This window comes from Aptenodytes patagonicus, chromosome 2 (genome assembly GCF_965638725.1).
Source record: "Aptenodytes patagonicus chromosome 2, bAptPat1.pri.cur, whole genome shotgun sequence".
In the NCBI taxonomy this organism is placed as follows: Eukaryota; Metazoa; Chordata; class Aves; order Sphenisciformes; family Spheniscidae; genus Aptenodytes; species Aptenodytes patagonicus.
The window spans coordinates 23,151,110-23,170,306 of NC_134950.1; the positions used below are offsets into that span (position 1 = coordinate 23,151,110).

A 19,197-nucleotide genomic window follows, 5' to 3' on the forward strand; every position below is an offset into this window, starting at 1 on the left:
CTAGTCATGGGAAAGATATCCTCGAGTTCAGAGGGGACAACCCACAACTTGAAAGCTGTGACTGGAGCATACCATCTATGACAGAGGTCTTGCAGCATTTTGGACTAGAAGGAAAGCCATTTGGCAGTGACATGTCTTACGTGCTCTCCCTCTTCCTCCTCCTAATAAATTGGCCAGTTGAGATGAATTTGGAAAGTGGGGGTGAATATAGAAAAAGACTTCATTTCTCCACTGCTTTGAGATTTTGGAGAAGGTGGCACAGAGGCTTGTATGTTTGATCATGACTACATTAAGCAGAAGGAATAAACTGTTCAAAGTTACAAACAAAGCCTTTCTTTCATAGCCTTTTTTTAAATAATATGCATTTTTCCACAGGGGTGTAGTTCCTTTCAGCCAAAGGAAGAAAATGCTAGAAAAGGCCAGAGCAAAAAATAAAAAGCCGAAGTCTAGTGCTGGTATCTCCTCTATGCCAAACATAACTGTTGGAACCCAGGCAAGTGCAACTGTCGCAAGTGGCATTTTTACAGTGCTATATGATGAGCTTACAGCCTGCTCTTAAAAAAACCAAACCAAAACAAATTAGGTTCTATTCTTGTTATGCACAAAAGTTGTATCAATAATATGGAATTAAAATAGTATGTTTTAATTATATGACTGTAAATTGATGTGTCCTGTTAGTGGTGGTGTTGTTTTACAAGTATGATTATTGCTGCAAACATGGAGGAACAAGCTGTACTCATATAAAGTACTTCTGTTTTAACTTACCTACTGATTCTGCATTTTGAGAGAAAGTAAGTAGGGAAATACGATTCTCAGTAGAGCACATAACTTTGTAAATGATTTGGCATTTAAGTGCCTGCAATATTAGAGTCTGGGTTTGATTTATTTATGCAGTGGGATAGGCCTTTGGTTTAAAGCCTTTACCAAAAAGGTTAATAGCTGATACAGAGGTGTAGGATTCTTTTTGTGATTAGTATTAGAACTAGTATGAGACAAAACAGCTCCTTCCCAGGGACCACACTTCTTCTGGTTCCCAGTCCATTCTAATCAACTCTGGGATGAGTCTGTGTTATTATGTGAATTGTTCCTTTTGTGGTTGAGCATCTAAATGCTATATATTAAACAGTTGCACTGCTAAAGGTGTTGCTTTCAGCTGTGAATTGCACAACAGCCTTTTTTTTCCTAGCAAAGTGCATAGTACATCATGCTGACTTTCCTCTTCACCTAGTTCCATAAGTTTTCTTATTTTTTGGCTACTATATATGTCACCAAGAAAATGCATGCATATGTGATTTCCCTCAGTATAATCCATTGTTCTCATAGAAATAAATATTTCTATCTGTAGGTGTGTTTAAGAAATAACCCCCTCTATCATGCTGGAGCAGTTGCTTTTTCAATCAGTGCTGGAATTCCTAAAGTGGGTGTGTTAATGGAATCTGTTTGGAACATGAATGACAGCTGTCGATTTCAGCTTCGGTCACCCGAGAGCTTGAAAAACATGGAGAAAGCTAGCAAAACTACTGAGGCAAAGTAAGTGTTGAGAACACACATGCATACACACAGCACCTTTATTGCATATTCTCTTGAATTGGTGATTGATTAAAAATTGAAAAGAAGGAAGGTCGGGTTTTTATCAGTTTGAACTTTTTGCCTTCTTCATAAGATTCTAGCTTTCTTGTAAACTCTGCTAAATGTGCAGAAATGCTTACTGCAGGAAAGGCGTCTCAGTTGTGCGAAACCACTATGGAAATGTGAAATGCAGAAGGAATATTAAATGAAGACTTTCCTGCAGTTTTTCATAAAGTCTCCAAGATTTTATATTCGAATAACTGAAAGTGGTTTTGTTATGGAACTAACTGTTTTCAGGCCCTTCTTCATGGCATTGAGAGACCTGTTTCAGCCCCTCCATAGTTTGAAAAAAAAATCATTGGTTGACAATTGCCATTTAAATGTTTCTTAAAACAGATTTAAACCGTTTCAAGAAAAGCTTGAAAAAGTTTAGCAGTTCTAGAGTTTCAGGTTGCTGTATAAAGGTAATAATTCTTCCTGTCTTCAAATGAAGCACATCTGAGGATATTTAGTTTCTGTAATATTGTATCTATGCTCAGTTAATGTTATAAAGCTAATCCCTGATTAAGCAGCGTAGCACCATTCCCAACATCAGATGTATAGCCTTGTCAGTTAGGATGGTTGTTTGCAAGTATGGAGTTATTTCATTAAAGTATTATTAAAGGAACATGGCTGGGACACACTGACACTTTGCCCATTGTCATGGAACAGATTTCACCTTTTTCTTTCTTCATTCTAAGTAACACCTTTTATTCTAGACCTGAAAGCAAACAGGAACCAGTGAAAACTGAGATGGGTCCTCCGCCATCCCCAGCTTCCACTTGTAGTGATGCGTCTTCAATAGCAAGCAGTGCATCGATGCCATATAGTAAGTAATGTGTAGCTCATAGTAACATGAATGTATGTGTAGATAAGAAGTTTTCATAAAAGGCAGTTCTACAAAGATTCTGTACTAATTTCAGAATCCTTTTTGGTCTTTCAGTCTGAACTGCAATATATGTGAAGGCTTTTGTAACAGACTTCAGATAATCAGTGAATTGTCAGTGTTAAATTTAAATGTTAGTATAAGCAGTGACTACTTGATGTAAGGTGTATCTAAGCAAGCATAACACTTAGTTCTCAGTATCAAAAGTATCTTTCAGGAGGTTATCAAGAGGAAGTCTGAAGATAAAGCTGTTTATGTTTAATTGCAATGTGATAGTGAATTTCTTTACAGCCCAGAAGTTAAAAGGAATTTTCCAAAACAAGTTCAAGATTAAGCTGTTCTTGCACAGGTTGCCTTGCAGGTGAACTTCAGTGCATAAAGCAGTAGTTCATCATCTATTACATAGTACGTCTAAAACTAGGCATTCTTTACTAACATACAAAAGCAGTGAGAAAAGTTTTATAGTACAAGTTGTACTTAAAAACCTCAAAGGCTGCATTAGAATTCGTGTAACTGACCTCTTAAGCATTTTTTTTCTCCTTTTAAACCTATACATTTATAAAGGGTGAATTACAATGCCATCATTTGAAGAAATCTCTCTGCTCCTGTTTCTTCTAATTGTTCACATATTGCAGTTTTAAGAAGCGTTCACCTAGAGAATCAAATGGCCTGATTCAGTGACTGAGAATCTCGTATGCTCAGATCTGCAGTACTGATTAATTTTACTAGTAGAGTCTTTTGCTATTGATTTCTTCTCTTTTGCAGTTCTTTCAACTGTAATTTTTCACTGTTCCCATTATAACTTTGCTTGGGATTTTGAACTAGTGTTTGAAGTTAACTTCACAGCTTAGAAGTTCTCTGCTTCTTACTTTAAAGATGTTGATAATATTAATTATACTATGTACTCAATTCAGGAGATTAAATGTTGTTGTCAGTGCTAATTTAGCCATGTTACGTATTTAAACTTGATCCTGAGTGTACTACAGTTACTGTTCAGATAATGTCTTTGCAGCAAATCTAACTGTATTGCAATTGCTATTAGCCCAAATAGCTATCTTCTGCCTCATTTACTACTCTTCTAGATGTTTACCAAAAAATCCATACCTAGTGGACAAGCAGACTTCTTGTAAGGGTGATATAAAGCACTGTAGCAGGTCTGAATGAAGGGTCTTACGATGTCAGTCTTTTTACTTACAGCATGAATATCTGAGCCCTGCCAAAACATTTCTTGTATTCGAATTATTTTGCTTAAATGTCCTTAAAAATTGCTTTGTTTATCAGATAGGCTTTATTAGTGCTAATTTCATAGAAAAACATGAAAGTGGCATGGTATACTGTTAGGTAGCTCTGACTTTTGAAGTCAGATTCTTGTTAACCTCTTGTTAGTTTCTAGATTTGACTGTTGATAATCTTTTTTGGGGGAAAGGTTTGGTGTTTACTGAACATTGCATTTTGATGCTTTGATTAAATATTTCAAGTCTTTTTTTTTTTTTTTTTTTTTTGGTAATAACTTTTTTGTCTTAGAGCGACGACGATCTACTCCTGCCCCAAAAGAGGAGGAGAAAGTGAATGAAGAGCAGTGGTCTCTGAGGGAAGTTGTGTTTGTGGAAGACGTTAAGAATGTTCCTGTTGGCAAGGTTTGTCTAAAATATGCTGTCCCACCACCTTTGGGGAAGGAGGAAAAAAAAGTTTTTCCTTTTAGATAAGCTAACTGTTAAAAGAATCATAGTTTTGGGGATGCTTGAGAATGTTTCCGACTAGTATGACTTTTGTAGCATTTTCATTTGTCCATAACACAATGATAGTAATAGACTGAATGTGTTATGAATAAAACGTGGTGAATCTTAAAACATTCGGGTACTTTAAGTTGAACCACAATATGAGAAAAGCAGGTGTGGTTTTATCCAAAAGATTATTTTTGGTGATTTGAGCAATAGCTCCCACATGGCCAGTGAGATTGTGAAGAGTTACACGTGTTGTGACTGACTTTTACATACACATCAGCTGAATGTTTGGGTGAATCTCATGTTCTAGCAACCGAAGAACAGAAGTGTTTTGATTAGAAATTACATGCTTCATTAATATGACTATAAAGTTATTTGACTTATTACTCCAGAAAATCTGTTTGTTTGGTCCTTTGTAATTTTTTCATTTTCTCTCTAGTAAACCTTTGCTCTGACTAAGGTCAGAAAATACTTGTTTCTCCATTGGCATTGTTGTGCGATGTTAGGAGGGATTAGGTCATCTAGACAGTTCTCTGCTATGCTTTTCAAAAATAAGAGCAACAGGAAAGCCAATAAAGGTTTTCCACAAAATGAAAAGGTTGGATTGCTTTCTACTTCATCCATAGAAGATTAAAAAAAAAAAAGTTACCAGAAGAGGAAATAATTGTCCAACAGAAAGCAGCTGGATTTAGTCAGAGTTATTTTACTTGCATCCCTAATGTGTTTACTTGTGCAGGAGTGGAAGATTTGCCTTGAGCACTATCTTTGAAAGGAGGAGGCCCACAATGAATTTTCATTATCAAGTTTTGGTCATTTCTGCAAAAGGGAATATGGAGCAACTTAATTCATTGAAACACTTCAGTTTCTGTAAATGAGTTTTTGAGAGCTAGTTGAAGTCGCTGAAACCATTGTTTGCCTCTCATACCAACTTTGGGAAAGCCCCTGTTGTCTTTATCTGTCCTTCCCGTTTTAGATCCTAAGATTTTCAGGACAGAGACTGTTTTACTATTTCTGTATACAGTTGTAAAGGTGTCTGTCTTTGTGTGCTGCATCATACATATATATATATAATATATATATAAAAAAATAAAAGAACTACTATAATAAATATAGAAGAGCTTGAATTTTTATATGTTGGTATTTTCACTGAATTGCTAAAACCAGTAAGTGGGCTGTCTTCTGAATAGAGTTATTGGTGCTGGGTCTATTCTGTATCAGTCGTTTATGGCAAAGCTGCTTTTTTTTTTCTTTATAAAGCATGCTGTCCTTTTCCAGTGATGCATATGGTCATTCACTTTTCTCCTTTTACAGTTTTGTAACATTTTATCTTTAGAGTTTAGATAGAATCCAGCAGATAAAACCATAAAAATTTTTTGCCTAGTGGTGTCCAGGTTAAAGACAGAAATACAGTTTATGCCCTGTTTATGTTCTGTTTGTAATTTGGATCAGTTATGTGATTGTATGAAAAAGACTGGAGGCACCTCAGTCTGCGGAAGGGTTAGTCTTTGCAGTGTTTTCCTACAGGCTCCGGAATAGCTAATGTTGTTCATTGTGCAACAGTAATGTTTGTAATTTAGCTTGTTGTGAGCTGAATTAAGCACAAAGAGGATTTGAATTCTGAACAATCTGGCTGTTCTGTGCATATATAATTTTTGAATGCGTGCAGAGGTTCAGACTGCAAAAACATAGTCATATGGGTTTGGGCTCTTAAGACTTCATGGGTTAAGAAGTCCTACCCTTTTAGAGTCCACCCAGATATACCTTCATTTGGTCTTCCATGGTCTTTTGTTTACTGAATGTCATTCTAAAAAGTCAAATCTTTGTATTGGTACGGATGGCCTCCTCCTCCAGTGGCATGAGCATCCTGCGTGAGAATATACTATTCCTATGTAACCTGGGAATTTGTTAACCTTTGGTGTTTCAGAAAACTGGAAAGGCTTTGAAGCACTGTTTTAAGTACTTGATGTTACAAAGCGTGGTGTCAATAGAGCAACACTTAGCTTCTCTCAAAGTGCTGTCATCGAGTAAAATACGTGGTTATGGAGCATGTGAATATTAGGACGTCTGAGAAGTACACACTGGTAATTTGGCGGATGTTTTTTGAGCACAACATGAAGTCAATTGGACTAAACTAATTGATCTGTGAGGCCAAAAATCTTGCCTTATGTAATGATTCAGATCTGAAGTAGTAAGAGGAACAAAAAAATTATTTCTGTCCTTTTACCTGCAAGAGCATCTGTAATTTTGAACATTTATATTCTTTAGAATAAAGTGAATAAAGTATGATAGCCGTGAGCTTCTGTCAAAATGTATGCCACCTTTTAAAAATATTTAGATAATTCTTTGTTTTACACAAAAAAGAATTGTTCACATAGGTTTCAGGAGGTGGAATTTAGAGATAGTAAGGGGGTTCAGATTTACTGATGCTCAGCCTGTGTTCCTGAAATAATTTTGTTTCTGGAAAATTTGTGTTCCTGTACTTTTGGATGTATGCAACAACTTCATAATGTCTCCAAAAAGTGCTTGGTTAAAATCCTTCCTAGACCACTGTTGTGTTCCATTTGTAGAACGGTGGGCAGGTAGATGGTGTCGAGTTCTAACACGCCTGTTTCTCTCTGGGCTCTTACTGATCTTGATATAGTAACAGCCCTCCCCTGAGTGCTAAGACCTAAGATGACTGCTTGTGGTTTTATTCTGATACTAGTACATCGTACAACCAGCATTTTACACACTGCTTCGTAAATGTGGATTGTGTATGGTGCCAAAGCAACAAATGACCAGAGAGTGTGGCAAGAGTGCAGAAGTTCTTATGTTGGGGGAGTCTTGAAAGAAATGAAGAAAGCAGAAGTCTGCTAGATATACTCTTGGATTTAGTAATCTTTCTCCTTGGAATGTATTATCTTCCAATCTCATTTCAATTTAAATCCTTCATGGGCTTGGAACAAAACTAAGCCTTTATTCCTCCAAGTCTGTCATTAGATGGAGGAGGTAATGATTATAAGATTATCCACCTAATGGAAGACTGATGGAATGAAAAAGCCTGTCACTTGTCTCTTCTGTTGTCTGCATTGGTGAGAAATCTGATGGAGTCTTCTTTCAGTGTTGTTTAGAAAAGATATGGGCTGAAATAAGCCTTTGTAACTGCTCACTGGTATCAGAGGAATAGAAGCTGGTTTTGTCCATCCCATGCACTTTGGGATATTCTACTTATCCACATTAGCTTCTGGATCTCCTCTTCTGGAATGACTTAAATGGTATCTGGAACCACTGTTAGAACAAAAGGGTAGGGAACCTGGGTTGGAGCTGCTTTTTTCTTCTTTGGCAGCTGCGGTTCATTTTGGTCTGAGGCTTTCCATTGGCAGTGTCCAAGGCCTCCCCAAACTGCTTCTGTTCATCAAAGTTATCCTCAGTCAGGTGAGACTTCTGTGTATTACCAGTTTTGCAGTTCCTATGCCCAGAAAGCTAATCAAGTCGTAGGGATTTTGTGAAACATAAATTTGGATTGAGTAGTTTGTTCTTTAACTTGTACTTTGCATTGTATTATTTCAGTCAGTAACTTGAACTTTTTAGTTTTTGTTTGATTTCTGTCTGAGATTGAAGCCTTCCAGTGAGAAGGATAAGTTGAACGAGCTCAGGCTGGATATAGTCCCAGAACAGTTGCCTAATCCCTATTAGGAATCTGTTTTTAATCCTTGGAAGTTGAATATTTTAAAAAATTTGTCAGTGTTTCTTTGGAAGTGCTCATTCTACTTGGAGAGTAGAGGTAGAAACCTTTTCTGTGATGTTGAAATTTCTCCCATTCCAACAAGGAGATTAGATAAGAAATAAAAAAATGTATTTTCCCTGGTCTTCTGCTGCTGTGTCTTGAGAGGGAATATGGTGATTCTGGAGAGGGAAAGATTCTACAGATTATCAGTGGATCCAAACAGGTTTGCTTCTGAAAGGCTCAAGTGCTGGTAGTCAACTTTGTTATTTTTAGAGGCTACTCAGCCTATTGTTAATGTGATTTTAAATTAACAACCATAAGAGGGAACAGGGGAGGAGAAGCGGGGCTCAGGACCTGCCTCCACTTCCTTTTGAGGAAGGGACTTCAGTTGAATGGTTTCTGCTAATCAGTGTGCTTTGGCATTATGGTTTAAAGGAGTGTGGCAATGGGTTAAGGGTAAAGCAGATAACAAGTATGTTCGTCTTTCAGTTTATCAATTCAATTTTTTCTTCCATTAAAAAGAAAGATCAGATCTCATTATCCTGTAGTTGAAAATGCTCTGAAAGGTATTTTGCTTTTGGAAAAAAATCCTTAAACTTCCATTTTGTTGCTTGCTTTTTTCATTTGTTTGATTCAGTTCTTTTAATTTAGTCCTAATAAGGCAAACACTGTATATGTAGTTCTGTAAAAATGCTTGTTTCTAATTGATGAAACTTTTGCATTAGCAGTATGAACAGTTTAAGTACATTAGCTTTGTAAGCTAAACCATCTAAATCCTTTAAGCTCTTGCATTTTATTTTTGTTAATGCATTTTTCAATGAATTCAGACTTCTATAATTTCGATTAAAGAGGAATGTTGATGTTGCTTATTTATCTTGTTTAGTGCCAGCCCGTTAAACCACATCTCTGCTTTGGAGCTTTCTATGTACAATCGCTATCAAGTGTTTCACTCAAGCTCCTAGTTGCTTGCTACATCAATGGATAGTTTTATTTTCTTTCTGTGTAACAGCCAATAGCCGTAGTAGTAACTGTTTAACTCAAGAGCTGCATTTTAGTTACCCTTTGAAGAGGTGAATTTCTTCTCAAGCAAATCTTAATAAACATATTTTCCAGTTTTTAAAGATACATTATTTTCTTCTTGAACCACAAAATGGGAAAGAAAAAAATATTTGGCATGTGGACCCTGAAAGAGTCACCATAGAGTTCCAGCACTTTAAAAACTGTCAGCATTTCTTTGAACACATGAAAAGTGATGTAAGTGAAAAGTGGTGTAGGTGATATCACTAAGAGCAGCCAGAAAGCATGTAGAAGAAAACTTTTAGTTATGGAGATAGGATATATTAAATATTTGGGGATTGTGCCTTTTCTTAAGGTGTGTTTCTTCCACCCCCCCAGATTATAAATTTGAAACTTCATAAACAAGGTATCATATGCCCTGCTAGACATTGACCATTTAGAATCTTCTGTTTTCAGAAGCAGCCCAGATTTACAAAGCTTTTGTAGCAACATTTAGTCATTAAAAAAAAAAAAAATTCTACATGTCAGACTAGAAGCTGTGGTCGAACCATTGGCATGTGATTTCAGGCTTACAAGTTAGTCTGATTACATTTAGATGTTTTTAAGGTACCTTGATTAATTTTTTTGACCAAATCGTGATTTTTGTCTAGAGTGTTGTCTTGCAAGTCTCAACAGAAATCCGTCCTTGTATAGTCTAGATCAGAGTTAATGTTCATTAATCTTTTGACGAGGTCTGAATTTTGAAATTTTGGGGTAGTATCCTTACAGCCGTCAGTGATGCTCTACTACTAGAACTAGGAACTCTGCTGCTAGACTGAAGTTTCAGTGTATGGGGAGCAAGTGCTCTGACTCTATGCACAATAATCTTTGTTACAAAAAATCTGCTAATACTTTCATATTTGTCAATATATCCTTTTCTCTGGCATGCTTGATAGGCTGCACCTAGCTAGAGAAATTGAGAGAAATATGGGAATGCCTGGATTTTTATTACCTACAATATCTTGAAAATTTGAGAGGTGATTTTTATTGTCAGGGATGTTTTATATAAAGTTGATTACATCTAGATCTTTAATATTGCTTTGTAAGCACTTTCTGTGTAGAAACTATTGAGAAATTAGGGCCTAATCAAGATTGACAGTTGCCCATATCTAGTTTTGATCAAGACTGAGAGCATACCGAGATCTTATTTCTACTCAAAATTAAAACATTGTCTGTCCTTCCCCCTGCCCCCTTCCTGCGTAGCTTTGTTTTCCTTTTGAGAAAATTATGGTCTCAGCTGGAAACTCAAAGGGCCTTGCTGTTTGGTGATAGCATAAGATGTTTCTATATCAAGGAAACCTGTTTTGACAGTTCTGATTAGATATGCATGGCAGCAACTCTTTAGAGAGGCTTACAGTCTCAGAAATGACTGTGTCAGTGTGGGGTTGAATAACTTCCATTTCCTTGGAGGGCAGAGAAAGACACAGGTGCATGAAGTAAGTCTGGATAGACTTGTCTGTATCTTTCAGTCCTAAGGGACTGAGTGGAGAACTTTATCATCGAGTGTAAGGGACAGGTAATAGACCCATAAACCAACGCTTCTTTTTTCCACTATGCACAGTCATCTTGAGGAATGAGCACTAAGGCTCTGCAACAGAGGCTTTAAAAATTCTTGGATGGGGCCAAAAAAAAAAAAAAAAAGATTTCCTGTTTCTTGTAGTACAAGAGCTAATGGACACTTAAAGAAGTAAGAGGCTCAGTGTAGATGTTTTTTGTTGAATTGTTAGCTAATATTTGGAACTCATTGCCACAAGAATAGTGTTTATTTCCAAAAGTGATTGGACAAATTAATAAGATAAGGGTCTATCCAGGCTGTTAAACATGAAGTTGTCCTGCTGTTTCCAGTGGGTGGAAGCTGGAAAGATACCAGGGAAGTATCAGTAGGAGCTTCTCTAGTCAGTTGGGGTTGGTTCCTGTTGGACATAGGATGTTGAAATGGAGGGACCTTTCATCTGATTCAGGATGCCTATGAAGTCATGAAGAGATCCAAGTTTTAAAGACTTCAGTAATTTTAGCAAAACAACAAGGCTAATGACCAAAAGCTGTAGAATTTTATCACTGACTGTTGTAAACTTTTTTCTTTTCCTGAGAAAGGTCTGGTTTATTTTGAAGCAAATCAACCAAAACAGTTTCTATTCAAAGCTTTTGGTAAAACTGTAATGTGTTCTGCTTGTAGGTGCTAAAAGTGGATGGTGCCTACGTTGCTGTGAAATTTCCAGGCACCTCCAGTAATGCAAACTGTCAGAGCAGTTCTAATTCAGATCCTGATCCTTCTTCTCTCCTCCAAGACTGTAGGCTGCTCAGAATAGATGAACTGCAGGTATGTCTTTGTGAAACATTGAGAAAACAATCAGTATTTTGAAATGTCAGCAGTGTGTGCTTAATTGTATCTTAAAATTTTACGTATGTTTTCAGGTTGTAAAAACTGGTGGAACTCCAAAAGTTCCTGACTGTTTTCAAAGGACACCTAAAAAGCTGTGTATTCCTGAAAAAACAGAGATCCTAGCAGTAAATGTAGATTCAAAAGGTGAGTAGGACTTACCCCATAAGATACTCTGTTGGATCCTTTATTACCTGTCTCTTCCTAGTGGAAAACAACTACTGTCAAACTAACATAAACAGTTGTTTCCATTTATATAAGTAATTTCTTAAAAGTGCTTTAGTTAGGAGTTCTTTTACTGGATGCTGTCAGTAAAAGACATTAACTTTTTTCTTCGTGTATCTTTGAAGGAGTGCATGCTGTTCTGAAAACTGGGAACTGGGTTCGATACTGCATATTTGACCTTGCCACAGGAAAGGCTGAACAGGAAAATAATTTCCCTACTAGCAGCATTGCATTCCTGGGTCAGAATGAGAGAAGTGTTGCTATTTTTACAGCTGGACAGGTTTGTGGGTTTATATCTCAATCATTTAACCTCACTGCACTTCACTTCGGTCATCTTTGAATGGGATGGTACAACCTTTTGTAAGGCTTTTCCAAAGACTGGCAAAGAAATAGTTCTTCAAACGGGTTATGAAAGACTTGCTGGTACCATTAATATTTTGCAGGCTCAAGGGGAATAGCAATCTAACTCTCTTAAGCACTTTTAATAAACTTACTCAAATTCTACCTTGAATAAAAGATAAAAAGGGGGGAAAAAACTTGACAGAGTAGTTCTTGTGTTAGTGTAAACTTGTTATCTAGCTATATTTTGGAATTGGATCAGATGAAAATCCACTCTTGAGAATAAATGGAAATGTTAACAAAAAAAAAAATCTGTATTTGATACTAAAAATGATATATCGAGGTTTTGTGCAACTCTTTCTACTATCCAATGTTAAGTATCTTATTTTATCTGATTATACAGCTTGATTACACTGTGCAGGCATCCATGAGGAGGGCTGAGAAAAAATACCAAAACCATTCTAGTAACTTCCACAAACACACATAGTTGAAGGAAACATTTTTGGCAAAAGAACTGAATTTGAATGTTTCATTTCAATATATTCAACTTTCTTTGGAGCATTTAACTAAGCTAAAAGTATAGGTACTATATGTTTCATTGGTAATGTTTCGTAATGAATGTATATCATAAAGAAGATACTTTTAATAGTATTTACTATATTAAGCACACTTCAGGCATTTGAGAAAGGGAATCTGGTATCTTAATCCTGCGCCATTTGTAATGATAGGAGACAATAGTGTAAATGAGAATTTTAGGTAAACTGTTGTCATTGTTGGCAGTCAAGCAGAACTGGACCTTTTGGGAAGGATAATATTTATAAATTGTGGAGACTTAATGATAAAACTTTTTTCCCAAATGTAGGAATCTCCTATTATTCTTAGAGATGGAAATGGTACAATCTATCCAATGGCAAAAGATTGTATGGGTGGGATACGAGACCCTGACTGGCTTGATCTTCCACCTATTAGTAGTCTTGGAATGGGTGTTCATTCCTTAACAAATCTTCCTGCTAACTCGACCATCAAAAAGAAAGCTGCTATTATCATTATGGCTGTTGAGGTAAAATATTTTCTTTACTACAGAATTATGTGCTTTTTTTCTCTTGATTTTATAAAGTTATGCTTAAAGCAGCTTTGTGTTTACATACCGATTTGTATTTTCGCTATTTCGAAGAAATTAATTTCAACAGAAGATTCTCTTAGAAACATGAAAGCACAAACAAATTTACGTAGTAAAGTGAGAGATCCATTTTGGGGGTGCATGGCTTCTGTATCAGGCTTTTAACTAGTAATATCTTTTTAGGCATTACTTTTAAAACTGTTACCATTTTATGTATACTACCAGTGTACAATTTTATTTGTTTTATGGGTGCACAGTTTTTCTGAGGGATCCAACAACTTGTTTTCTTGTGAATGCAATACTTTTTTTTTTCTTTTTTTTACTTTTTTATTTTTTTAAATCTTATATTTGGACCATACATTAGGAAATTACTAGAGTCAAGCGAAGATTTTTTTCACTTGAATCACCTGTAGAGTTCTGTACTCAGCTGTGGTGCTGTATAAATAGTTCTACTGTGAATTTATATATCATACTTGCATAAACCCATGTTGTGGTTTAACCTCAGCTGGCAACTGAGCACCACACAGCCGCTTGCTCACTCCCCCCCCCCCCCCCCCCCCCCGCCAGTGGGATGGGGGAGAGAATTGGAAGAGTAAAAGTGAGAAAACTCATGGGTTTGAGATAAGAACAGTTTAATAATTGAAATATTATAACAACAACAACAATAATAATAATAGAATATACAAAGCAAGTGATGCACAATGCAGTTGCTCACCACCTGCCAACCGATGCCCAGCCAGTCCCCAAGCAGTGGCCCCCCCCACCCCGGCCAGCTTTCCCCCAGTTTACATACTGAGCATGACGTCACATGGTATGGAATGTCCCTTTGGCCAGTTTGGGTCAGCTGTCCTGGCTGTGCCCCCTCCCAGCTTCTTGTGCACCTCCAGCCTTCTCAGTCGGTAGAGCATGGGAAGCTGAAAAGTCCTTGACTAGCGTAAGCACTACTTAGCAACAACTAAAACATGGGTGTGTTATCAACATTATTCTCATCCTAAATCCAAAACACAGCACTGTACCAGCTACTAGGAAGAAAATTAACTCCATCCCAGCCAAAACAAGGACAACCCGTCCGTGGTTTGGTGGTTTAGTTAGATCTGCTGTGTGCGATGCTGCCACCAGGAGGTATTGTGTACCTGTTAGACTGAGATTGATTTCGCAGTGGAGTATTCCATCACTGGGGAAAAGCTTGTTATATATGGGGTGAGCCTCCCAGACCTTCAACAGCTTCTATTCATTCACTTCTCAGAGTGTATATCACTTGTTTAAAACAAATATGTAAGAGCTAGTTAATGTAGACCCCTTAGTTTTTTCAGTTGTACCACTTCTCCCATGTTACGTGTAGCCATGAAATAGAAGTAATCTATCTTAAAAGCCCAGCTATGAAGCCAAAGATGTACTTTTGTGAGCCTGATAGCTTTTGCGGCTTAAGCTTCTCCTTTCCTTTAACTTGTCTGTGCCTGAATGCATGCTGTTTTCTGTTTTTAACAGTGCTGTAATTGAGATGATGTGTATTCTCAACAGTTTCTGCACTGACTTCCAGCCAATGTCCTAGATCTAGACCTTTCTATTAATTTCAAAAATGGAAAACTAGAAGTACTTAGGAAACTTTTATGTCTGCCTTTTGTGTTTTAAATTGTTAAAATATTTCATTCTTTTGAGTACAGAAACAAACTTTAATGCAGCACATTCTCCGATGTGACTATGAGGCTTGCAGACAATACCTGATGAATCTTGAACAAGCAGTTGTCTTGGATCAGAATCCACAAATGCTGCAGACGTTCCTTGGCCATAGATGTGACGGAAATCGCAATATTCTGCATGCTTGTGTGTCTGTATGCTTTCCAACCAGCAACAAAGAAACAAAAGAGGAAGAGGGTGAGCTCAACAATATCATGAAAATACTTTGAAAATAAACTTTTTATGCATTTTCAAGAACATTTGAAATAAAGGCTGCATTCTTCATATATGGGTATCTTAAAATTTAGCACCTAAAATGTGTCCTAGCCTTTCAAAGGTGCGGAGACAACATTTTTATTACTCTCATAAGGATTTATAAGAATTCAATAGTTAAGAATACTAAGCTGTTTTTATTGATTGTAAAAGACAAACTTTTCACATCCACATGTTAATTTTAGATGAAAACAAGTATTTTTCCACCTTTATATCACTAGTATCCCCATTATATCACTAGTAAACTTTTAAGAGAAACGGTATTTAATATTTTTCAAGTGTTATAGTATATGTTAATGCCTCTAATAAGAAATGCTACTTGCAGTTGACATGTTTTAAGAAATGTGAAAGAATGACCTTCAGTTAATGCCAGTTACTGACACCATTTTAAAATGTCTATTAAATACTGTTATGTAAAAAGTATCTTAACAGAACAAGGTTGCTAAGTCAAGCACTCAAAAATTAGGAAATGCCAGAATTAAGTTTACCCATGTGCTATACATGGGTATGCATTGTGAAATGGTCTTTAATTACACCGTCATACTATTTTTTCCACAGGACTACCTCATTCAGTGCACAAGATGGACGGTGCTCACCGAATGGGTAGCTATTCAATATTTCTTTTTATCCTCATCATTCAGTGTGTGGCCCCATTCCTTACTTATTGCACACCATACAAACCCTGCACTGAATAATGAATGAACTTCCTTGTGGGATTTTGTATGGTGCTGTCATTGAATTTTAGTCATTTATAGACCTTAATTGTTCCTCATATCCCTATTTATAAAATGGGGGTAAATGCTGCAGCTTTCTCATCTCTTGAAGGTATTATAGCTTGAAGTTTTTCTGTATTCAAAGCTATTAACTAATTTTGAGGGTTCTGTTTGAGAAGCCTAGGGCCTGATCTCATTTTTTTGAGTAGGTGTTATTTCAAAACACTTTATTCTAGAGCTGGATTAATAGTAGTTTTAGTTGTTCTGTGAATGTTAATTATTTCTGTGAGTCAGGCACCTTTTAGGTGTCCAGAAATGAGTAAAATGTATCACGATCATCTGTAAAAACTTGTTTCATAAAGTTCTGTTTGCTGTTAGATGTGGCAGAAATAGGTTCCAGTTCTCCAAAGTGATGTTCAGTGGCATTAAACACAAGACAACGCTTCCCCCTCTCCTTGCCAAGCTGTTGCTGCCTTACTACATGCCTTCCAAATGTTGCAGCAAACAAGGCATAAACAGCTTGCTCATTGCTTCATCTTTAGTGTGTTGTCCATCCTGTGCACTGATTGAGGCAGGGGTCTTGTTGCAGGGGGGGGGATGGGACAAAAAAACCCAAAACAAAAAAAAAACCCAAAACAAACAAACAAACAAAACCCAACTGCGTAACTGAAGTTTGTTTTACTGTAAGCACACAAGGAAGCTGAAATAAGGATGCATGGGCAAACTTAATCTGACTTTTCCTAATTTGAGTGCTTGTCTTTGCAACCTTGACATTTTTTCAGTAAGTTCATTTGGATGTAATTTAACTTCCTGAAAAATGAAAAATGTGAACCTGATAGAGTTTTAATACCCCTCTGCCTCTCTCTTTCCCCTCACAAAAACTTTTAAAAGGGGATTCATATCTTTAGATTCAAATCACACTCACCTTCCACTGTAACTGTTAGCAATGGATATTAGGACAAGCTCTGTGCATCATCTGGAGGGCAATGGTGACGAATAGTACTGTCTGTAAGTTATACAGCCATCTGTTAAACTGTAAAAGAAGTTTGATTTAGGAGTAAAGGCTTCAATTCCAGACTCCAGATATGATGTTCCTTAACAATTACAGAACATACTGCCCCTTCCTAGCTAGTACCTGCCTGAGATCCATCACTCTTCTTCATACAAATTCCTCCTTAAGTGCCGGAAAGGGAATACTGAGAGCAGGGATAAGATTTTTTTTTTTTTGTTCTCAGATCCTGTGCCTAGTATCGTCATAGCTCCTGCAGGACTGAATAGATGAATTGCAGGAAAAGTGGCCCCAGACCTGCAAAGCTGGGGGAAGGCTGCTCTGTTTCTCTGTGATTTGATATCTCCTCAGTCTTGCCAACAGAAAGGATCTGGGAAAAGACAGGTCCAAAAGAAATGCCCAAAGCATGCGAAAGCATTAAAGAGTTATGATACTAATTTTCAGATAACTTTACTGAACACCTACAAACTGAGTTTTTTCTAGAGAATTGGGACAGGTTTCATTATACAACAGAACAGCAAATTACCCTTAGAGCCAGGGCATTTACAATTGATGGGTCTCCAAAAATGAATACTAACTTCATAAGTGGAACAGTGAAAATTCAGTTAGTTTACTGTGGGACCAAGGATAGCTGAAATCTCTCTGTTGCAGAGAATGGTTGTATTGCTTTGTATTGCTTGAGGGATCACTCTCAAGAGCTGTGACCCCCCCGTGTGAGGGGTCCAGAAGTACTATGTGATGGGTCATGAGTTGAGAGAACTAGTGGATCTTAGACAGGAGTACAGCACAAATACAATGGCAATTCATTTACAACTACAGGTGAACTAGTATAGAACTAGGAGCACAAGAGTAATATTCTGCTAAGTGCTTGATAGTCGTCTGCTGTGGGTAGTAGGTGATTTTTGTCTAAGAAACCTGCACGTGCTTGAGAACAAGCAAAACCTAAGATCTTTGCTACTTCAGGTAGTCATGAGTAGAATATCTAAAGAATAAACATACTATAAAAGCTGACAAACACCATTGAATTACCTTATTCTGTGAACTCAAAGTTAAAGGTATTAATAGTACATTCTTGTTTAAAAAAAAAAAAAAAAAAAAAAAAGAAAAAGGGAATTATCCAGGTCTTAGTACTGTCAGTGGAGAAAATATGCGTGCAGAGGATGGTGACTGTCAGTTTGAAAAGCCTTCAAATGGAAACTGAGCGCTAGCCATAGCAACTTTGAGACATGTCCTGCAAGAATGATCAGAGTCACTTTAAGGAAATTTTTTTATTTTTCCAGAAATATACCTTTTCCTTCTAGTTTGTACCAAAAATTGGCTTTCACTCTGTTGAAAGGCAAATTGCCCCTCTCCTGGCCTGTATCATGCTAAAAGTGGCTTCTCTTTCAGTTCTTTCTGGATCCATGGCTGTCGTGATTCATAATTTGCTATGTAGTGACTATGCGATCTTTAATTGTCAGTAGCTCCTAAAGAAGCAATGACTGTTACTCTGTGCAAACCTTGTACAGCTGACTTTACTGCTTTATCTGTGTCTTTATGTTGTAGATAAATAAATCTACATTAGGTCTTTGATTCAGGTGGCTGCCTCAAGGTATACTGTAACTGTACAACTAGGCAATTTTTTATATTCTGTATAGCATTTGCCACAATTCGGTCCTCATTATGACTAGGACCTTTAGGTGTTATGGTGCTTAGGGTTTTAGATGTTAGAAGAAATGCTCATTCTTTCTGATGTAAACTGATTGTGCTACCTTATTATAACACAGTTAGTTTTCCAAAGCATGCTCATAAGTAGAGTGTGTATCTTTACAAGCCCACAACTTTGCATTGTTGTTCATGGCTGCTCATTGTGGAGCGTGGGGTTTCTTTTTGTGGTGTTCTGGGTTTTTTTGGTTGTCATTACTTTTGAAGCCTTGATCCAGCAAGTGTCTGGAATCAGCTATGTGATAGGTCCTTGTCTCTTGATGATACTGAAAACTGAAAGCTTGTTCTGGAATTTGGGTGCCTTGAATTTCCTTCCTTGACGGCCTTTTAGAAACCAAACCAAGTCAGAATCATGGTTAAGCTCGTCCAAAATAAAAATTTGTATATGAACCTATGCTGTCCCTCTAAATCTTTAAAAAAAAAAAAAAAAAAAAAAAAAAAAAAAAAGCAGGGAACATTTTATGATTAGTGACATTTCATACTTTATACTCCTTCCTTATAATTTTCCCAAGTGAAATTTTGGCACTAACACTTTTCTTAATTTCTCAGAAGCAGAGCGCTCTGAAAGGAATACATTTGCTGAAAGGCTCTCGGCTGTGGAAGCTATTGCAAATGCAATCTCCGTTGTGTCAAGTAATGGTCCAGGAAATCGGGCAGGATCATCAAGCAGCAGAAGGTAAACTGACTAATGCTTTCTTCTTGTTTTCTGTATGCTAATTTCCACATTAATTACCAATCTCTTATTAATTTTTTCCTTCAGTCTAGTTTAAGAATGGG

The 19,197-nt window shown here is 36.9% G+C and overlaps 1 protein-coding gene across 1 annotated transcript in view; it reads left to right on the forward strand.

Moving 5' to 3' along the window:
• The window catches only part of UBR5 (ubiquitin protein ligase E3 component n-recognin 5), a 92,473-nt gene that overhangs the window by 44,673 nt on the left and 28,603 nt on the right, over window positions 1-19,197 (forward strand). Inside the window, exons 13-22 of the mRNA XM_076329313.1 lie at window positions 376-493; window positions 1,346-1,530; window positions 2,328-2,437; window positions 4,019-4,131; window positions 11,157-11,300; window positions 11,396-11,507; window positions 11,711-11,865; window positions 12,787-12,984; window positions 14,709-14,919; window positions 18,970-19,096. Of these exons, the coding sequence (XP_076185428.1) occupies window positions 376-493; window positions 1,346-1,530; window positions 2,328-2,437; window positions 4,019-4,131; window positions 11,157-11,300; window positions 11,396-11,507; window positions 11,711-11,865; window positions 12,787-12,984; window positions 14,709-14,919; window positions 18,970-19,096 (1,473 nt within the window). The remainder of the gene's footprint in view (window positions 1-375; window positions 494-1,345; window positions 1,531-2,327; window positions 2,438-4,018; window positions 4,132-11,156; window positions 11,301-11,395; window positions 11,508-11,710; window positions 11,866-12,786; window positions 12,985-14,708; window positions 14,920-18,969; window positions 19,097-19,197) is intronic.